This window comes from Cordyceps militaris (genome assembly GCF_000225605.1).
Source record: "Cordyceps militaris CM01 unplaced genomic scaffold CCM_S00001, whole genome shotgun sequence".
Lineage (NCBI taxonomy): Eukaryota > Fungi > Ascomycota > Sordariomycetes > Hypocreales > Cordycipitaceae > Cordyceps > Cordyceps militaris.
Genome location: NW_006271969.1, coordinates 6,115,363 through 6,135,449, shown reverse-complemented (window position 1 = coordinate 6,135,449; position 20,087 = coordinate 6,115,363). Strand labels below are relative to the sequence as shown.

Here is a 20,087-nt window from a genome sequence, read left to right as displayed (position 1 = left end):
TACTTTAGGTTTTAAAGAACTATAGCTATTAAACTAAATTAATAAAGATATTATAGTTTTTTAAACCTAGTATTTTAATTAAAAGCTAGTAATCTTTTTAATCTAAATCTTAAAATAAAAAATACTAAACTATAATAGTTTTTATACTATTTCTAGAATCTATTAAAGTAATTAGTACTTTATAAAGCTTACCTATTTAAAGTTAAGCCTTTTTTATTATCTTAATTTTTAATAGTTTTATTTTTAATTTTTAAATATTAAGTTATAAAGCTAACTTAATATTAATTAAACTTATAACTACTTTTATATTTAAAATAACCTAGGTAGTATTTATCTAATTAGCTAAAGTATTTATTATATAGAAAGGTTTAATTATTATTTCCTTTTATATAGGTTTTCTTTATATTAAGTCTATTTTAGGCTTTAATTATAGCTTTTTTTCTAAACTTTATATTTTTAGTTTTAAAAGGTTAGTATAGATTAGAGTAGTAAAAGAATTAATTATACTATCTAGTTTCCTTTTCCTAAGTCTAGCTTATTAGTATTTTTATTCTTAGGGTATTTAGATACTATATATTTAGGTTTATTATACTTATAGTAAATAATTTCTTTCTTTTTTTAAAATAAAAGAAACTTTCTTTTTTAATATAATATAAATAGTCTTTCTTAGTAATTTAGCTTTAATTTATCTTAATCTTATTAGTTATTCTTATAATTTACCTTTTAATTCTTAATTTAAAAGTCTTTATTTTATTATATTACTTTCTTAATATTAGGTTATAACTAATATTACCTTTTTTTTTATTTTTAGGTTTTTACTTATATAGTTAATAATTTTTCTTTATAACTATTCTTATAGTTTTATAAAATACTATTAAACTCTTTTAGCTTTTAAAAGTATTAATACCTTTTTTTTTAATAAATCTAAGTATAAATAAAAATCTATAAGGTATTAGCTTAGCCTTTATTTAATAGACTTAAAAGTAATAATTATATTTATTTCTAGGTTAGTAAAGTCTTTTAATAAGATTTTATTTTATTTTATAAAGTAATCTTAATTATTATTATATTCTTTTTATTTATTTAATAATAGCTTATTTAAGTATTAATACTATTTAGCTTAATAGGCTAAGTCTATATATTTTTAAGTATAGATAATTTTTAAAGATTTCTTATAAAACTTTTTTAAATTAGCTATAAAGGCTTTTTATAAATCCTTTTTTTATTAATTATAAATTTAAAAGTTATATTAATTTAATAGTTTAATAATATTTTAAATCTAAATATCTTAAAAAAGGTAATTATCTTTATTATTTTTATTTTATAATAAATAACTTTCTTTACTTAGTTTAATCTTAAAAAGTTAAAGTTCCTTTTTTAAGGTATTTTTCTATTTAGTTTTATAAATCTATTACTAAATCTCTTTTTTTTCTTTATTTAATAAAAAGAATATATTATTTTTAGCTTTCTTAAAGAAATTATTAATTTCCTAAATTATATTATCCTTTATTAGTATAATAAAAGGATATTTTAAAAAAAAATTAAAAAGATAAAAAAGTTAAGATATCTTTTTCTTTTTATAATTTAACCTTATTTTTAATAATAGCTTTTATTTTCTTTTTAAATAATTCTTTAGTAAAAGCTTTAGAATTATAATAATTAGATTAGATTAAATAGAAAAGTAGGAAAGGAAAAAGGTAAGTTATATTATTTATTAAGATTAAAGTTTATTCTTTTTTTCTTTTTAAGAAATATCTTTTTTATTTTATAATAATTAAAAAAAAGATAATCTATTCTTTTAATTAGAATTTAAATATTATTTAAATATTAATTAAAACTTATATAAAATAATCTTATTTTTATAGGTTTACTTAAAGTTTTAATTTAGGCTTAACTTATATATAAGTCTTACCTACCTTATAATTAATTCTTTTTTAAGTTAACTTTAAATACCTTTTTATTTTATAGTTAATTAGTTATTTTATATAATTTATATTTATTATAGATTCTTAACTACTATATATCTAATACTAATAGTATTAACTTTACTAATAGTATATAATTCCCTAATTACTAAGGTTCTTCCTAATTATAGATATTAAATTAGGTTTAATTTAAATTATATATATTAGAGTATTATACTAAGATAAGAAAAATATATAAAATAATAAAGATATATAAGATAATATATTTTTAGTATATATTTTATTTATCTAATTCTATTAGTAATAAAGTTTAATTTCTTTAGAAGTTAACTATTTATTTATATACTATTATACTTTTCTAGCTTTTTACTAACTTATAGGTTACTAGCTAATTATGCGTACCGACCCTTGACAGTCTTCCCCCCGCGTTATACAGGCGACTTCGAATGAGAACGAGTTCTTCGCCTCCAATACATTTGCAATTCCAATATGCCCAACCGATTGAAAGCAGCTGCTCTCGAGAAGCCGAGGTTGAAAATGCTCTCGGTACCTTTCCTTGATGAGACATTGATGGCCGGCCCTCCCAGCTGCAAACTGGCGGATTTCGCAACCCCACGACTCCGACGTTGCACCTTTGATCAAGAAGACGTGCAATTCGAAAATAGACTGGACGGTGGGCTTGATGGGTACGTCTGGAAAGTCACTCTTGGAAATGAAAGGAGAGGGCCATTCGCTCTAAAAATGGTAAGTTGCTCAGCTAAAGCGGCCTGCAATCGCACTCGGGCTGAGTCTGCTTTACAGTTCTGGGACAATGAGCCTCCCAAATTTGAAAGGTATTATGCGGCACAGCGGGAATGCCAAAATGCCGCCATTTTTCAAATGATGGAAGCAGCCGTATCCACCTCGAACGTTCGAGTACTCGACATGCCCCGGGATCGGTGCGAAGCTGAGCAGAACTATTACGCCTTTAGCGACGAGTTGCGTGACGAGAACCCTGACGCAGATACTGAAGACACGAGATTAATATCATCGATCCCGCGTATGGTGCGCTGTTATGGGTGGATGAAGATCAGCGGGAGCACCGTCCCTGAGGAGCTACGGGCGCCGCCGTTAACAGTCGGCAAGATCCAAAGGCTCATGCCATCCGATGAGAATTATATTGCGGTCATCTACGAATTTGTTGAGGATGGCGACAATGAACCTTGTGCTGTAGATGAAGTGTTAGACTTCCTATGGCATGGAGGATTTTGCTCCGCACTCTCTCCACTGGGGAAGAACTGGAAGAGTGGTGTCTTGATTGATCTGTCGGACATTATCCATGTTTTTGGCTTTGCATGGAATAAAGCACTCTATGGGTGTAGATCTGCGGCTCAAATTCTGGTCAGCTAAGCGTCATGGATAATCAGTAAGTCTCCGATCAATATTTCTCTCATGGACCTGGCCGAGGCAAATAGCCTGATGATGGTCGGACTTGCACCAAAAGGCCTGCCGGGCTTGTGGCGGAGGGCGCGCCAGAACATAACAAAAATGATGAGCCTTCCTCTTCACAACGCTTCGAACTATTAACGATCTTAATCCCTGTGACCTGAAGAAACACAGTCGCGCCATTCTCTGCTAGGGCGATTCAGGGTAGTCCTGTTTTTATTAAATTGAGGCTTTAAAGTCGCAAGGTTATATCTAGTCGTATTAGAAAATTTAATCTTATCCCTAATTATTTTTATATACCTGTTAACTACCTCCGAATAATGAATAGCCCAAAAGCTATACGAGTAATTCCTTGAAACCTTTTTATGCTGAGCTGGTTCCTGGACCAGGGTGGTGGTTCCTGGGGGGGGTTATAGCTGCAACTCCCACGTCTCTTCCTGCGAATCCACGGCCTCGAAATGCTCCGACTTGGCCCGCCTCACACACTTGAACCCCATTGCTGTATAAATGCCCCGTGCTGCGCTCAAGTTGCTCTGCGTCACCAGCGTCACCTTTCCAAACCCCCTTTCCCTCGCAAAGTCTATGCACATCTGCGACAGCCGCTTGCCCAGTCCCAGCCCTCGTGCCTCTGGCTCGACCAAGAGGACGCGAATCTTGGCCGTGTTGGGCGCGTCGGCTTTGCACAGCACGACGCTACCCTGGAACCGACCGTCCCGCTCGGCGATCCAGCAGCGTTCGAGCGCGGCGTCGTAGTTGGCGATGAAGGACGCCATGATTTGGGCGACCCAGCCTTCAAACTCGGTGCCCCAGCCGCAGAGCTCGGAATATAGCACGCCGTGTCGGTGGATGATGTAGCCAATGTCGCCTGGACGGTGCGTTCGTATTTGGACGTCGGCCATGGTGGATAGTGAGCCAAGGTGTGTAACAGAAAATAGTGTGGAATGGTCTCTTATAGCCGGTTGGGTAAATGCCCTTTAAATATGCGGATTTCTTCAGGGGCTCTTATCAACTCGGTTCCCAAGTTTCATTCAGGCGCGCCCTTTGCCCTCTAACGAACATGTCAAAGTGGAGATAACGGCCGCGTAGCGTCTCAACTCTCCAAGGTGAAGAAAAGCTGGCAAAGCCCAGTAGAGAATAGAAAAGGTGTATATTTGATACATGCTGGTGGCATATTCGCTCATGATGCGTAACTTGTTCATATCTTCGTGTCATGAAAGGAGCTTGCCCCCAACCTCATGAATAGCCTACCCCTAGTCGCCGTCCTCCTCCTCGAGCTCCTGCTCCTCCCCCGGCTCCGGCTTCTGCGCATACCAGTAATAATAATTAAAATACCTATGCACGCGCGGGTCGTTGAGCGCCTGCCTCGCCAGCGCCAGGCGCACCTGGGCCTCCTCCTCGGAGAGCCCGAGGGCCCTGAACGGGCGGCCGGCGAGCGTCGAGATGAAGTCGGTGACGGCCGTCTTCTGGTAGAGGCCGACGAGGCGCATCGTCTTGTCCTTGGCCCAGGTGCCGATGGGCACCTTGATGACCTTGCAGTGCACGTTGTCGAAGCCGGCCGCCAGCAGCATCGGCTCCAGCTCGGCCGGCAGCGCCGTGCTGAGCCCCAGCCGCGCGTACGCGTCGCCCGCAATCTCGTACAGCACCTTGAACGGGTCGTCGGGCCGCATCGTGCCGTCGTCGCAGAGCGGACGCCCGAGCAGCTCTTGGAACTCGATCCAGCCCCCGGGGCGAAGACTCCTGCCGTCGAGTGTAAGCAAAGTTGTGGACTTTGAGGCGTGTGCTGGTAAAACGCTGTTCAAGCAAGCTGCCGTCACTCACTCGTACGCGTGCTGCATCACAAGAGGCACGTCCTTGAGAATCATGGCCATGAAGCGGAAATGCGCCAGGTCGACATTGTCCAGCAACCAGTCCCTTTCGCAGTCGTCGACGATGAATTCCACATTCGGAGGGACCCAAAGCGGCTGTATCGGCGTCAAGTCAATACCGATAACAGACGCACTCGGATACGCATCACCAGCTGTCACGTCATCGTCAGCCACAGATCCAACGAGGGGTTGAAACTGTACGCACTTTCAATAGCCCATATTCCTAGTTTCTCGTCAGCCTTGGGGCTCTTCCCCCCGGGGAGGTTCAAACTCGGGCCAAAACAAAGCAACGCGCATACCTGTACCCGTCCCAATATCGACAATCTTTTGCGGATTCTTCCCCGTCGGGGCAAAGAACAGCTTGCCGTCCGTCAGCTCCATGAGCATGACATGCTTCATGTCCTCGCGCGACTGCTCCATGTCGTCGTTGGGGATCGGGTAGCGGCTGTTCTTGAAGGACTGGTAGCGCCGCCCGCGCTCGTACGTGTGCGCGTACACGCTCGAGCTCACGCTCACCAGGTCCGAGTCGACGCTGTTGGCCACAAACTCGTCGTCGCTCACGTCGCCGCTCGCCGCCGCCTCAATGGGTGGCTCCTCCTCGGCCAGCCACGGCGGCTCCGGCGCCGGCGCGTGGTCCGCCTCCGTTGTCGCTCGTTGTTGGGGGCTGCTTGCCGTCGATGGCGTCCGCTCCTTTGGTGACGCGCGGTTGGGAGAGCCCATGTTGGGGGAAAACCAGAGCGTTTTGCCAAACGACGAAAAAAAAACAAAGAAACAAAACCAACCGTTATTTCGAACCCAGTCCACAAACGCTACGCCCGCAATGGACAAGACGAGGGCAGCGCGCCCCCCCCCGGAAGAACGCGATGATCCGCTAGCCGATCCAGGCAGAATGGGGAAGCGCAAACACTGGAGGTAAGCGTAGAGAGGCGTATGTAGCGATGAGAATGAGACTCCGGAGGGCAACTGACCATCTCTCCTTCAGTCTACGAGCATCCGGCTAGGGCACAGCCGAGACTAATAAATGTACTGCGCAGTCATGCCGCCTTGCGCCCGGGGCTTGTCTAGCTGAGAAAAAACGACCAGTCTCTTTTCAACGGTCGGCGGGGTTTTGTCCGGCTTGTGTCCCCCCTGGCGCCCACGTACGCCTGCATTCATTTGCCGGCTAATAAGTTGATGCAGATGACAGGATTACCGTTGTTGGATATTCTTATGTTGTCTTTCATTTAGTTATAGTCAGCTACTGTGCATTATCTGTAGTCCACTTATCAAACTGGCTGTCTATTAGTGTCTAGGGTATCGAGCCCTCAACCTCATTTCCCGTGTCCCCTTGTCGCCATCAGCATTTGCTTCACCGTACCAACATCGAGCGACTTTTCCGCCTCGCTCAGTGACTGTTCCACAGCGGCAGCGCCTCTCTTCACCACCTCGGCGTCATATGCACCCATAACGGCTCGCCGTGATGCGCTGTTCCCCGCAGCACCGTGCAGCTGCAGGAGTGCATGGACATAATTATCCACATCCGTAATCGAGTGTTGGAAGCCTTGTCCGCGATCTATTCCTGTCAGTCAAAGCTGGCCAAAAGCCAACACATCGATGCAACCTACAAATGAGCATCGGATGCGCCGCGTCTCCCGCGAGCGCGACACGGCCATCGTGGTTGTCCCAGGAAACGGGAACCCAATATTTCATTTCGTTGATGCTGACATACGCATCGTCCGCCGTCCAGTCAATCGCAAGTTGGAACTCGTCGCGCAACGGGGCCGTCTTCTTTTTGATGTAGTCGAGCGCTTCACGGCCCTGGAGATGGACAGCTTCGCCGCGCCATATTTTGACCCAAAACGTTGTCCACGTCGACTTGTCGGACGCGTCCTGAGCAGACAAAACTATGCGATAGCCGTGTTAGTTTGACCGTCCTGCAGTCCAGAGGAGCGATATTCACCAACCGCCAATGCCGCCGACGGAGCTGGCTCCCATCATGAGTGCTGCCACCGGATGCTTGTCAACAATAGCATTCGTGTGTTCCACTCGTCCATACCGATTAATACCGGTTGCGAATAGGAACCCGGAGCCTTGAGCCTGCGCTTTCTCGGCTCCGAGTACAATCTCCCTCACCTTCGACGAGGTGCCGTCCGTCCCGACAAGATAGTCGGCATCCATTGTCGTATTGTCCTCAAAGTCTGCCGTGATACCATTCTCCGTCCGAGAGATCTTGCGCAAAGACTTGTTCCATCGAATTTCAACATCTCGGGCAAGTAGGGCGCGCAGACGTCTACGGCTCACACGTCTGGCGCCAGGCGTCGGACTGCTGAAAAGGAGATCCCCCGTGACGCCGTTATAGCACGGGAGCGTCTCAACTTGGGCGGTGAATTCAAGATTCGGATTGCAAAGCGCATTGTCCAGGTCGTTTAAGATTTCCTCGGGAACAAGGCGCTCGAGGATGGGCATGGCCCAATGTACGAGCATGGTCCATTCGCGGGGCCGCGCATCGATGCCGTCTTCCCTCTCGACGACAATGGGACTGAAGCCATTCTGATTTTGTTCTTGGTAAGAAATGGTCAAAAGGAATACATCCTCTGCATAGTCTGTCTCACCTTTTTCAACCCCTGCGCAACAAGCAGCCCCGTCAGTCCCGCGCCAATGATTAAAACACTAGGTTTATCTGTACTCGACATGGCCACGACGTCAAAGCCTTGCCGTACAAATGCAGTACTGAAACAAGAGACACAGCGAGCAAGGTATCGCCAGATTTGAAGATTGAAATCAGTGTTGAAAGTTCGCATTGCGCTCGTTCCTGCCTGTTCCCACAAGGGGGAAGTGTACGGAGTAGTGGCGGCTATGGAGCAGCTTCGTGACAGCGCCATGCCAGTAGGCACTAAAATGCGTGGCAACGTGGCTAGACCGCTTCACTGGAGACTTTCTTTATTGGCTCTCTCTCCATCATCACGCCCCTGTCACCAAGTTGGCGGGACAAGTGACAGGAAGGCTGGCCAGTGACGTGCGAGACTGGCAGGAAGGTGGCGGCTCAAGCCAACGGCCTGTCAACTGGCCCTGCCCCGGACATGGGACTCGGTGGTAGGGGTGCTCAATTGGGATGATACAAGTCAATATCTCGGAGAGAAGGTGATTTCTTAGCGGGGACTATACAGTTCAAGGCGTGGGGTCTGGCTTGATCAACTGTGGACCAACTAGAACCATTGCCAACGCATCAATGGGATGGGCCTCGTACTGATAACTAGTCATTGTACTCTGTACTATTGATTGGGTTCTTAGCTAGCAAAATACGTACATACCACCTTGCTGATACAGTATACTGTGAGTCCGTGAGCCCATGAACTGCCGAGCTTGAAGTGCCGAACATGCATCACAGCCCCACCTCAGCTGGAGGCTGGTTTATGCAAAGCCTCGAGGAGAAGCATCAACGAGATTCTCCTTGCCATGAGATATGACGTACAGATATAACATGCTGATGGATTTTTCGAGTATTTATGAACAGCATTTTATGGTTCACAGGATGCCGCCCGGGTGCATGGACGCATAGTGTTAACCTGCCGACCCGACTGCTCAGACACTCGATAGTGCTTACTGACCTTGAAGAATTAGTGTGGCCTCATTTACGGGTCTATATGTAAGGGTGGCTAAAGCAGGGAAAAAGCAAATACACGAGTTGAGTAGTGACAAGCCACCATGGCAGGTATGACGGGGGACAGAAATGATCATCCGAGTCCGCAGTATGCACAAAAGACAGAAGCCCAAGTGCGACATCAATGGAGGATCAGTTCGAGCAACAAGTCTCCGCCAACGTGCATACACCAAGTACGTTGCAGATACCATTGCAAGTCTCTTTACATCTTGGATATTCGCTTCTTCGGCTCCCTCAAGTACGCATGCTCCCGATCCGCCACCAGCCCATCGACCAGCTTGGTATTCAGATACCGCGGACTGGCATCCGCCATCAAGTCGCTCATCCCGCAGAGCCTCATGGCCACCTCAATCTCCTCCCGCAGCACTATACCAAAAGATTAGCCCGTTTTGCCAGAATACGACGCACCATTCCATATACGTACCGTTGGCCGCATGCACAACACCCTCCTCCCCGTAATGGACGGCGTACATAAAGGACCGGCCCAGCCCCACGGCCGACGCCCCGAGACACACGGCCTTGACAACGTCAGAACCGCGTCGGAATCCCCCATCGACAAGTACGACGAGCTTGTCAAACACCTCGGGACAGTTCTTGTGCAGCTCGAGCAGCGTGATGATGGCCGGCTGCGCCGTGTCCGCCGCGCGGCCCCCGTGGTTGCTCACCACGATGCCGTCGCAGCCGTAGCGCATCGCCATCTGCGCATCCTCCCACCGCTGGATGCCCTTGACGAGCAGCGGCAGCGTCGTGCCCTTCCTAATCCACGGGATATCGCTCCACGTCAGACGGGGGTCGATAAACGAGGCCGTCTGCGCCGCCATGCCCGCGCTCTTGCCGTCCGCCGCAGGCCTGTCGGCGGCCTGCGCGCGCTCGTCCTCTTCCCGCTTGGAGATGACGGGCAGGTCGACGGTGACCATGACCGCCGCAACCTTGCCCGAGTCCTGCACGAGGCGCAGCAGCCGCTCCGTCGCGCGCCGGTCCTTGTTCACGTACAGCTGGAACCACGCCCGCGCCGGGGTGGCGTGCAGGATCTCGTCGAGCGGGTACGACGCGGCCGTGGAGATGCAGTGGACGATGCCGGCGGCAGCGGCGCCGCGCGCCAGCGCCAGTTCGCCGTCGGGTGCCGCGGCGCGCACGGTGCCCACGGCCGACACGTACACGGGGATGGCGAGGTCGCAGCCAAAGAGCGCGGTGCGGGTGCGCACGCGGCCGACGTCGCGCATCACCGCCGGCCGCAGCCAGATGCGGCGCAGCATCGCGGCGTTGGCGTCGCGCGTGATGCAGTCGTTGGCCGCGCTGTGGATGTACGCCCACGACGGCGTGCTGAGCGAGCGCCGCGCCGCGGCCTCGAAGTCGTGCAGGTTGATGATGCGCGCCAGGGGCGGCTTGCCGGCGGACGGCTCCGGAGTTGCTGCGCCGGCTGGGTTCCAGTCCGCGGGCGCAGACTGCGCGTCGAGCGTGCCGACTTGGTGCTTGGCGTCCAACGTCTTGGAGATGAGCGACGGGGCGTGGACGGCATTGTATTGGTCGGAAGCATCCTTCCCGCCATGGCGATAGATGACTGCAAGGTCAGCAGAGCGTCGTTGTGCGATTGAGCACGGTGCATACTTTGGGCGCCGCCGGGATGAGAGGGCGCAAAACTGGTCATGTCGTAGACCTGCCCATCGACGACGATCCAGCAGCTCTCTACGCTGCTATGCTTGCGGACCTCGGCTACTGAAATGTTCCTGGGCATTTTGTTTTCTTTTCTGCGCAAGAGGATGATGCAACAATGCAAACGAGCATGCGCCCTGCCGTGTATTTGTAAAAGCCATCATCGGACAGGTCACCAAGGCACCTAAGGGTAGGCACCTGTAGATGTAATCTGCACAGCTCCCCGCAGAGCGGGCAATTCTGGGGCATTCCCCCACAGCCCACTGTAAGCCCACTGTAAATCATCGCTAAATTATAAGTCGGCAGTCACTTCGGGTTCTGGAGCTACCATCAATACCATTAAAACCTTCATCATGCAATGGCAATTTGGTTGTACAAGTGGCTGACTATTTGTCATTCATCTTGCGTAGCGTCCACGTCCGATTCCGCTCTTATTTATTCAGTCTCTGCGCGCGCTCGCCGTCGTTCCAAAACGCACACTGCCGTTTCCTCAGCCCATCGCATTCCGCTCTGACCGCACCCGGACTAACGGAAAGCTGCCTCGGACAGGCGCCGCCGTCATACGCTGGCCATTCCGGCGCGCCCTGGCGTCGGAACCGGTTCGGATCGCCCGCCGCCACAAAGCTCGCCATGTAGGCGTGGTACGTCCGCGCCACGTCTGGAAACGGAACGGCGGCCTCGTTCCAAAAGTACGCCGCGTCGGACGCGTGCGGGATCCCGCGCCAGCCGTGGGCCTCGAGCGGGTGGCCCGGCGTGTTGAACCGCAGCCGCCACGTCGGCACCCCGCGGCCCGCCGTCGCAGACGCCGTCGCCCGGCTCGGGCACATGTACGCCATGTCCGACCACGCCCCGGACACGCGGTTGTACTGCGTGCTGTTGGGCGACTGCGCCCACACCGAGTCCGGGTGCGCCACCGGGTCCGGGTACAGCTCGTTCAGTATCGCGAGGTCCGTCACGTTGAGGTGCGGGCTCAGGTGCTGCCAAAACCGCACAAAATCATCATTCGTCTCCAGATGGCCGGGCGTGTAGTACTTGCCCTCGTCCGTCGTGTGTGTCGTGATGATGGGTACTTCGTAGAAGCTCCCCTCCTGGTAGCACTGCGAGCCGGGCTGCTCCAGGCGCGGCCCGCCGAGCACCGGCTGCCAGGGCCAGTTCAGCTTGCTCTCGGCCTCTGCGTAGATCCTAGAGCTGATTTCCTCCATCTTGTCAATCGGCGCCTGGCGCAGGCACCGTATCTGCTCCTCGTCCGCCTCGTCCACACGGCAGCCCACATGCTGCATCAACTCTTCAAAGTCGCTCTCATAGCGCGGGTAGCGCACGTCCGGAAACGCCCGCGCCGTCGCGGCCCCAGACTGGAGCAGCACGCGCGCAAACAGCGGCGCGTCCTGGTCCTCTCCGTAGTTATGGCAGTGGGCAAACGCCGCCGAGTGCGCGCCGGCCGACAGGCCCCCCAGGGTGACCTGCTCCGTGTCGCCGCCAAACGCGGGCAGGTGCGTCTGCAGAAACCGCAGAAAAAAGTGCTGGTCCCGGAGCCCGAGGTTCAGCAGGCCGAGGCGCTCAAAGAGCCGGCTCGGGAGAAACCCGAGGGAATTCAGACGGTAGTTGAAGGTGACGACCATGACGGGCTGCGCCGAGGACGCGACAAAGGAGCCGCCGTCCATGGTGCGCCCCGAGTAGAGCGAAAAGGCGCCGCCGTGGATCCAGACCAGCGTAGGCAGCTTCTGCGTCATCGGTATGCCAGCCGGCCGATACACGTTGAAGTTGAGACATGCCTCCGACTGGCCGGCTCCGCCATGGCCGTCAGCTTTGTCCTGCGTGCAGACGGGCCCGAAGCGAGTCGCGTCTCTGATGCCGTCGAACCGCGCAGGCGGGCTGTCCAAGGGCGTGAAGCGTCTCTCGCCGACTGGCTGGAGGGCATAGTCGATGCCGAGCCAGGCGTCGACGGGATGCGGTAAATCCAGGCCGCTGATGCTTTCCGACAGGCGGAAGCTTTGATAGTGCCCGATATTCGTCAGATGGGCCACGGGCGCTTCGACTGCGCTCCTGTTCGCGGAGCCGGAATCGAAGCCGCCTATGGACCCGAGCAGAGCGGAGCTGACAATTGCCGCAAGTGACGTTTGGACCATGTTGAGTTTGGGGGGGGAAGTGGCAGAGCAAAGTTCAATTAGAGGTGCATATTTTGTGATGGTGCTATCAGGGCACACAGTGCTAAAGAGGAGTTACATATAAGACAAGCAGGTTAAAAAACGGCAGGGCAATAGAGAGAGACCTACTAGCCGGACCGACTCTTTTTACTAGCCGGACTGTCGATATAACTATACAATAAATAAGGTATAATACTTTAGGTAATTAATATTTGTAGAAAATCAGAAGTACCCTTGAAATAACATGTTTTTTTTTAATTAATAAAACTGCAGTCATTATTTCGCTAGCGCCATAGAATATAAACAAGTTCATCATACGTCTGCTCATCATTGGCAATGCAAGCCCCCTCCTGTACCCCGAGGCGCACTCGTGCGATTGCCTCGGCCTCTTCTCTCCAGGCCTCAGCCTCCGCTTCGTGCCCGGGCTGGCGGCGCAAGACGACCGAGAGTTTGCGTAGCACGCGCGCGTAGTCGGCGACGAGGACATTCTGATGGAGTTTGGCAATGACGAGGGATTCCTGCAGGTGTTTTCTGCGCCTAGTGTCAGCTCTCACCTTTTTCTTTCCTTGTTTCTTGGGCTCTTTTCCTCTGCATGTATGGGGCAAAGAATCACTTACATGGCAGACACAGAGTCATCTTGGTCAAAGGCCACACATCCGAGCTTGTAGAGGCATGCGCCATTGAAATGGTGCGTGCGGACCAGGCCCTTTTCAAGCCATACCCGGTGTGCCTGCGTGTATTCCTCTTGGGCCCGAGCAAAGTCACCTTCCGCACGGCCGATATTGCCGCGTACGAAATAGGTGCTTGGGAGTGTCAGCTGTGATGATCCCGATGCAGTGCTCTACCTTGAAATGGTACTCACTATGCCAGCATAGCCCAGTTCTCAGACTCGGAGAGAAGGTTTACGGCAATGTGACACCAGACCTGTGCCTCCGCAAAGTTACCCACGAGATACTTGCATCGTCCCAGGTTCTGGTAGAGGATAGCCTGGGAGTGCATGTGCTTTGCATCTTCCCCGCCGGTGCTCTGACGGTTCCGGAGCGCCTTGATCTGCCATTCCAGCGACGACGAGAAGTTGCCCACAGAGGCTTCCAGGTTGGCCATGTTAATCTCTGCCCAGCTCAGCTCCAACCCGTCGGGCGGGTCGGCTGCTGAGCGGATCTTGTGCGACTGCTCGAGCCATGGCCGCGCGAGGGAAAAGGAACCGCGATGTGCCCACGCTAAACCCGACGAAGCGCACAAATCGGCGTACAAGTACTGGTTCTTCTCCTCTGGCGCGATTTCATCAAACGCGGATATGGCTACAGCCAGGGAATCTTGAACTTCCGTGTAGGAGGCAGATTCGAGAAGGAATCTGCCCGCGGGTTAGTTAGTAGCCATAGCAGTTAGAAAGCGAGTCGATACTTGCCGTGCCAGGCTTTTGAGGAGCATGCAGAACTTTAAGCTGGGTACAAGTGGCTGTGTACTCGTCGCGGCCTCCTTGTACTGGTTCTTGAGGTTGAGGACGTGCTGCAAATACCGCTGGCACTCGGTCCACCGGTCGTAGAGCTGCCCCTTCTTGGCGTCTGACTGAGGGAATGCCTCGAAAAGAAGACATGTTGTATAGTAGAAAAAACGTTGATTATCGGCGGGGGAGGAAAAATGGCGAAATTGCTGTTGCATCAGGCGATGCAGAGAAAGAATGCGTGCCGACTTTTCCCGCTTGATGAGAGCGAGCGTCAGTAGCTCGTCAATAAGGTTGGAAAGACTAACCATCGAATTAATACACGGGGATGGTATGTCAAGCCATACAAGATAACTCACGCAAGCTGATCACGACAAATTTCTAGCTCACTGGGCAGGTCTTGCACACCGACGGGCTCAAATAGTACCTGAGGGATCGAATCTGGCGTCAGGTAGCACATGATGCCCAGCAGGGTGGCGCAGTCTTGACTTAGGGACTGGAAAGAGAGCCGCCATACCGCTTCAAGAGAGTTAGTGCCGGGCATGCTATCTATTTGTCTCGTATTTCGGTCATAAATCACTATGAACTCGGAAATGCTCCAGGATCCTCTATGGATCAGATTGCTGCGCGCAGTTACGAGCACTAGCATATATTAGTATTGATCAAAGGAACTTTGATTCTACCACCAAACCTATTGGTATGTGTTTCTGGGGATGTGAAGATGGATTCAAGGCTCGGCAAGGGATCGAGGGCACACAATGGAGCGGCCGTCACGGACTGTTGTATGGAGGCATGTTTCACCACCTCCGCATTGTATGTGTTACTATATAACACAAGCCTGTGTAACCTCAGCTGCTTGCCTGCTCTTACCGCCGCCCGCGCCTGGCAACCATCTTAAAATCGCTATGCAGGCCCAAAATTTGTTCGAGGCCCAAGCCTCCAACAAACGGGCTCGGCTGCGCTCATGCAGTCACTCCTCGCCCGCATCCTGTTACCGGTACGTACATTCGGATATGCATCCTGCATATATGTAGCATTTACTTTGTGCAACATCCCTCGACTTATCGACTGACTGCCAACGTGCCGTGCTATAGCCATCATATTTTGTCCGTGTCCCAATCCCGTTTCGTCTCAAAATGACCGTCGTTTCGCTCGCCGCATCACCGGCTCCCGCCGTCCGCTCGTCATCTTCCGTAGTTGTCGGCTCCCCGTCCAACTTCTGGTTGTTCAGCCACCGTCACGGCTTCGACATGACGCACCCACCTACGCCCGATGCGCCGCCCGTCTATCCCCGACTCACCCTCACGACGAGCAACTCCCCGGTCACAATCGCCCCCGCCAAGACGGCCCTCGTCATCATCGACATGCAAAACTTCTTCCTCTCAGCGGCCATGGGGCGCAAGCGCGGCGAGGGCCACGAGGCCGAGACGGTCCTGCTCGAGCAGGGCATCCCCGCCGCGAGAGAGGCCGGGATACAGGTCGTCTGGCTGACCTGGGGCATCTCAGAGGAAGGCATCAAGACACTGCCGCCGACAGTGTGGCGCATCTTTGGGTGGGAGATTGCCGATGATGACCAAGGGTTTGAGGTTCCTGCTGGCGCTGACGATGCGCAAGGCGACGAGGCGTCCGGCCCCATCATGCGAGTTCCAGAGAGAAAGTCGCACGGCGGCATTGGATCCGAGCTCGGCTCCGTCACTCTTGCAGACGGCTCCGTCGTCGACGCGGGCAAGATGCTCCTCCGCGACCAGTGGAACACGCGCCTCCACGGACCGCTCGAGGAGGCCTTTGAAGCCGGCCAGCGCGCCGCGGTCCCAGACGTGCGCTTCCACAAGGAACGCCTGTCCGGCCTCTGGGGCGACGCGCACTCCAACCACCTCGAGACGTTTCTACGGAAAAGGGGCCTCCAGACGTTGCTTTTTGCTGGGGTGAATACGGACCAGTGCGTGCTGGCTACGGTGCAGGACGCGTCCAGCAAAGGGTTCGACACGGTGTTATTGCGAGATGGATGCGGTACGACGAGCCCCGAGTATGCCCGGCAGATGGTCGACTTTAACTGCCAGAAATCATGGGGGTTCATTTCGAGCTGTGAGGCGCTGGCGAGAGGGGTCAAGGGGATGGTCAAGGATAAGCCCATGGATGGAGGCGGTTCATGATTACCGATGGCGGAATCGAAGTAGCCCCATACACCAGAGTTACGAACAAGGCATAGTATGTGTACAAGCAGTTTGCCATGATAGGCAAGATATTTAATCATCTTCTTCTGGCACCGCCCCTTGATCTCGCCTAGCATATAGAAAAACCCTCATGTGCTATGACATGACCATACCCCGAGCCGTGCCAACCTTTACAGCTTCGATTCTTTTTCTTTCTTCTCTATCACCAAGTCAGCACATGTCCAAACAGCATCCTTTACGCACATACCCTGCAGTTCCTGAATCTTCTTGATAAATCTCGCCGTCGGTGCCCCTTCCACCAGCCTCTCATGCAGCGCATCCATGGCATCAAACGCCGCCAGCAGCCTCTCGTTCCGCAGCGGCGCCGTCTGGAGCCTCTTTGCAATCATCATGCTCTTTCCGTCATTCTGCTGCAGCTGGCGCTCCAGAAACGCCTCGACATGCGACAGGAAGCCCTCGGTCGGGTAAACCTCGCTGACGGTGCCCCATGCGTGCAGCTGCTGCGCCGTCACCTTGTTGCCGTAGAGGAGCATGTCGTTGGCGCGGTGGATGCCCAGGCTGTGCGACAGCGTGCGGATCGAGCCGTTCTCGGGCACGAGCGCGAGCGCCGAAAACGGCGCGTGCAGGTGGCACGAGTCGGCGGCGAGGATGGTGTCTGCCAGGCCGGGGAACCACGCGGCGCCGCCGCCGGTCGCCGGTCCGTTCAAGGCGAGGACGAAGATTTTGCCGTGGTCGATGATTGTGCGGATGAGTTCAAGGCCTGCCGAGGGTCAGCGCATGTCCTACCTGGAAATGCAGAGGACAGGGCACGGACAAGGGAAAAGGTGAGTCGCGTGTGCGATTTTGGCGTCGGCGTCGGTTTCGAACGGACCGCTTGGGAAACTGTTGTCTGCGCAAGGTGAAAGTTGGTCAGCTGCTTGCTGGGCTGTACAAATTACACTACGTGGTGCCGAAGGTCGTACTTCGAATGTCCCAGCCGGCGGAGAAGAATCGGCCTGCACCGGTGAGGACGGTAAATACGGTATCGGGATGCTCGTTGAGCTCCCGAAAGGCGTTGATTGTTTCCGGGAGTAGTCGGCCACCGAAAGCATTCAAGTAGTCGGGGCGATTAAACTGCGACAGTCAGTAGCCGCGTCTCGCTACATTGCATGTCGGAAAATGACCTTTATTATTCCGACCTGTCCTGCGACCTCGACAATAATGTCGTTGTAATCCGTCTTGACCATGGCGCCGTGATGTGTGCGATTGCCACGTTTATTCAGTGAGGTGTTGACTATGAGATGCGCTGCCAATATTATTTGCTGAGGTGCTGGCGTACATTCAATTGATGGGCAGGCTGAAACGAGGAGACAAGACCCTCTTGTACTACTGTCATGAAGCCGAGAAGCCTAGGCCAGCAGGAGCTAAAAAAAGAAGTTGATGCTCCGCCCCCGGATTTTCGCCCCAGATGATATCCAAAACCCCGAAAATATAATTTTATCACGATTCCTCACTTGCAGTATTCTACGTTTCTCGGTAATCATGTACTTGGAGAGTGGATGCTTAGCTCCTTGTGAGAGACGAGGTTAGAGACATGAATAAATGTCGCAAGGTGCAAATGGCGTACAAGTCCTACGCTGTGCGCCATCTAGCAATAATCATGTAAAGGTAGTTTGTATAATCCGACGACTGACTTGTTCCTGCCCGAGGCTCTTGATATACGTAGGCTATATGGTCTTACGACATACGGGGCGTGATTTACAACCCCACAGTGACCTTGGCGACGCAATATTCGAGCTGAATACACTCCATCCCTCGAACCCACTCCATGACATCTGACATCCTCGGATCAATGAGCACCACCGGCGACCTGTGCGGGTATGTGAATGGGATGCCGACCCTTGATTCCGCGTTATCAGTCACATTCAACAAACGGGCACTCGACAAAGGGCAGGTAACCCAGTCCCCTCCTGCGCAGAGCGAGGAACATCATGGCCAGCTGTAGTTGTATATTTGGACCGGGAGTACGATCAAAATGACTCGCAGCCACGACGGCAGCCCGGAGGCGTCGTCGGTAATCCTGACCGGCCCAGCCGGCGTGTCGACCAAGTTCGTCCATGTCTGAAACCGGCCGAGACTTTCGAGGAGACGATCAGTGGAATCAAGCGTGCTGAATCCGGTCAAACTGAATCCGCTCCAAAGGGTGTTGAGATCTCGGTCTGCGGCCGACTCCAGAGACGATGGACCGTCGACTTGAGATAATTGAGAGTCCAGACCCGGGATTCTAGTCGGCGTAATAAATACCTTGAGCACCGGCTTGACAAGAGTTACAAGTCGGAGGACGGAGAGGTTCGCAACGAATCAATGCATTGGCAGTCACTTCGATGAACGGATCGACGAAGGGTTCGAAAACGAATTAAATACATTGGTAAACACGTCAAAAACAAAGAATTGACCGGTGCCCGCGACCGGTTTCTTGCAGCTGATTTGGTGCTGAGACTCAGCAACGGCCACTAAGCTTGGTCGTGATTCCCTGATTTCCGTCGGGTAGGAAGGAACGCGAGGTACTCAATTCACTATCCCTCACAACCACAACCAAACAACACCATCAATAAAAAAGAGCTCAACGCAAAATACAAGAGACTGGATCTGTTTCTACTCTGCGTTATTCGCCACACCTTCGCCCTGTTCCCCAGCCGAGAGCTGTAATTTGGCGCTGCAGGATGGTTATGTATCAGTGCAGCCCGGATTTTGGGTATTACAAAGGCCACGTTTATACATTCACTTCTTCAGACGCGAGCCAACGGCCTCATTCAGCCGCTTCCAGCGACCCCTCGTGTCGATAATACGCCTGCATCGACATGTATCTCTGGGCCAGCTCCTGAATGCTGAGCTTTGTAAAAAGGGCCATATCACGGTCCGAGGAATCAAACACGGCGCTCTCCAAGTCCAAAACCCTCATCCTCCCATCCACCAGGACAAAGTTAGACAGGTTAATGTCGTCGTACTGCACGCGAAATGGATGCAATGCTCGGTAGCACGGCAGGAGCAGTGCGGCCAGCTCGCTCAACCTCAAGGTGGCGCCCTCAGGCGACGACATCAATATGCCCTGAACATGCTCGAGGATCATAGCCCTTTGGCCTTTATAGCGCACGCTGCCAAAGAACTGCGGGATGATCAGGCCCTGGATCGGTCTCATCAGGCGGTATGCCTTGAGCTCGGCATCAAAATGCTCGTCTAGGATTTCCTCGCACTCGCCGGATTTCCGCATCTTCATGACGACACAGTCAGGGAGAAACCACTCAGGAAATAGAGCGCGTATCCAACCCTGGACGCGGGGGGGTAGGAGGCCGACGGCAGAGGCGATCAGGTTCGCGACGGCGGATGGACGAAGCTGGAGGCCGAGCACGTGCGGGTGCAGATCGGAGAGCTGGGCAGCCGTGGCCGACAGGCACCGGGTCCGGAACCAGAAGTGCTTTCCCCGGCGTCTGGTGAGCAGGGAAACGTCGCGATGGAGAGATGCAGCGTGGAACTTACGATGGGCTGTGCCGCGGGGAGTGGGCGTTCGAGATAGGGGCGCCCCGCGAGCCGCGCGGCTGAGAGACGGTAGTGCTCGGGCTCGCCAGGGCGGCGGTACACGGGTAACTGGATCTCGTAATCCTCATTGGGCTGCGGCGAGGATGGGGGCTGTGAGGTGCTGTTGTCATTCATGGTTTCCATGGTTCATGAACGAAGAATGAATCGCCGGCTGGATTGTGCCACAGATTCCTGTCGTGACGTTTTTTACTAAGAATAAAAAGGATTTATATAATAAACTTAATAAACTCAATAAAATGAA

At 51.4% G+C, this 20,087-nt stretch overlaps 10 protein-coding genes across 10 annotated transcripts; 2 read left to right on the top strand and 8 right to left on the bottom strand.

Moving 5' to 3' along the window:
* Nucleotides 1-2,414: 2,414 nt before the first annotated feature.
* Nucleotides 2,415-3,314, top strand: CCM_01900 (uncharacterized protein; the record flags this gene model as incomplete). Its single annotated transcript, XM_006667054.1, has 2 exons — nt 2,415-2,669; nt 2,727-3,314. The coding sequence occupies 2 exons, from the start codon at nt 2,415-2,417 to the stop codon at nt 3,312-3,314; spliced, it is 843 nt and encodes a 280-aa protein (XP_006667117.1).
* A 446-nt stretch (nt 3,315-3,760) lies between these two features.
* Nucleotides 3,761-4,249, bottom strand: CCM_01899 (MarR family transcriptional regulator; the record flags this gene model as incomplete). The annotated part of the gene is made up of 1 exon (XM_006667053.1): nt 3,761-4,249. The coding sequence occupies one exon, from the start codon at nt 4,247-4,249 to the stop codon at nt 3,761-3,763; it is 489 nt and encodes a 162-aa protein (XP_006667116.1).
* Nucleotides 4,250-4,600: 351 nt separating this feature from the next.
* On the bottom strand, nt 4,601-5,935 carry CCM_01898 (uncharacterized protein; the record flags this gene model as incomplete). The annotated part of the gene is made up of 4 exons (XM_006667052.1): nt 4,601-5,141; nt 5,169-5,367; nt 5,421-5,438; nt 5,515-5,935. The coding sequence occupies 4 exons, from the start codon at nt 5,933-5,935 to the stop codon at nt 4,601-4,603; spliced, it is 1,179 nt and encodes a 392-aa protein (XP_006667115.1).
* Nucleotides 5,936-6,525: 590 nt separating this feature from the next.
* CCM_01897 (monooxygenase, putative) lies at nt 6,526-7,887 on the bottom strand (the record flags this gene model as incomplete). Its single annotated transcript, XM_006667051.1, has 4 exons — nt 6,526-6,767; nt 6,820-7,098; nt 7,159-7,744; nt 7,807-7,887. 4 exons carry the CDS (start codon nt 7,885-7,887, stop codon nt 6,526-6,528), a joined length of 1,188 nt encoding a protein of 395 aa, XP_006667114.1.
* Nucleotides 7,888-8,362: 475 nt separating this feature from the next.
* Nucleotides 8,363-10,590, bottom strand: CCM_01896 (cytochrome b2; the record flags this gene model as incomplete). Its single annotated transcript, XM_006667050.1, has 5 exons — nt 8,363-8,466; nt 8,803-8,834; nt 9,062-9,221; nt 9,280-10,416; nt 10,464-10,590. The coding sequence occupies 5 exons, from the start codon at nt 10,588-10,590 to the stop codon at nt 8,363-8,365; spliced, it is 1,560 nt and encodes a 519-aa protein (XP_006667113.1).
* Nucleotides 10,591-10,939: 349 nt separating this feature from the next.
* Nucleotides 10,940-12,634, bottom strand: CCM_01895 (para-nitrobenzyl esterase; the record flags this gene model as incomplete). The annotated part of the gene is made up of 1 exon (XM_006667049.1): nt 10,940-12,634. One exon carries the CDS (start codon nt 12,632-12,634, stop codon nt 10,940-10,942), a length of 1,695 nt encoding a protein of 564 aa, XP_006667112.1.
* Nucleotides 12,635-12,936: 302 nt separating this feature from the next.
* Nucleotides 12,937-14,890, bottom strand: CCM_01894 (Tetratricopeptide-like helical; the record flags this gene model as incomplete). The annotated part of the gene is made up of 6 exons (XM_006667048.1): nt 12,937-13,183; nt 13,270-13,455; nt 13,515-14,006; nt 14,091-14,399; nt 14,456-14,738; nt 14,875-14,890. The coding sequence occupies 6 exons, from the start codon at nt 14,888-14,890 to the stop codon at nt 12,937-12,939; spliced, it is 1,533 nt and encodes a 510-aa protein (XP_006667111.1).
* Nucleotides 14,891-15,232: 342 nt separating this feature from the next.
* On the top strand, nt 15,233-16,249 carry CCM_01893 (isochorismatase family protein; the record flags this gene model as incomplete). The annotated part of the gene is made up of 1 exon (XM_006667047.1): nt 15,233-16,249. The coding sequence occupies one exon, from the start codon at nt 15,233-15,235 to the stop codon at nt 16,247-16,249; it is 1,017 nt and encodes a 338-aa protein (XP_006667110.1).
* Nucleotides 16,250-16,440: 191 nt separating this feature from the next.
* On the bottom strand, nt 16,441-17,496 carry CCM_01892 (peroxisomal D3,D2-enoyl-CoA isomerase; the record flags this gene model as incomplete). The annotated part of the gene is made up of 4 exons (XM_006667046.1): nt 16,441-17,030; nt 17,085-17,159; nt 17,233-17,383; nt 17,449-17,496. The coding sequence occupies 4 exons, from the start codon at nt 17,494-17,496 to the stop codon at nt 16,441-16,443; spliced, it is 864 nt and encodes a 287-aa protein (XP_006667109.1).
* Nucleotides 17,497-19,058: 1,562 nt separating this feature from the next.
* CCM_01891 (Protein kinase-like domain) lies at nt 19,059-19,960 on the bottom strand (the record flags this gene model as incomplete). Its single annotated transcript, XM_006667045.1, has 2 exons — nt 19,059-19,724; nt 19,787-19,960. The coding sequence occupies 2 exons, from the start codon at nt 19,958-19,960 to the stop codon at nt 19,059-19,061; spliced, it is 840 nt and encodes a 279-aa protein (XP_006667108.1).
* Nucleotides 19,961-20,087: the final 127 nt, after the last annotated feature.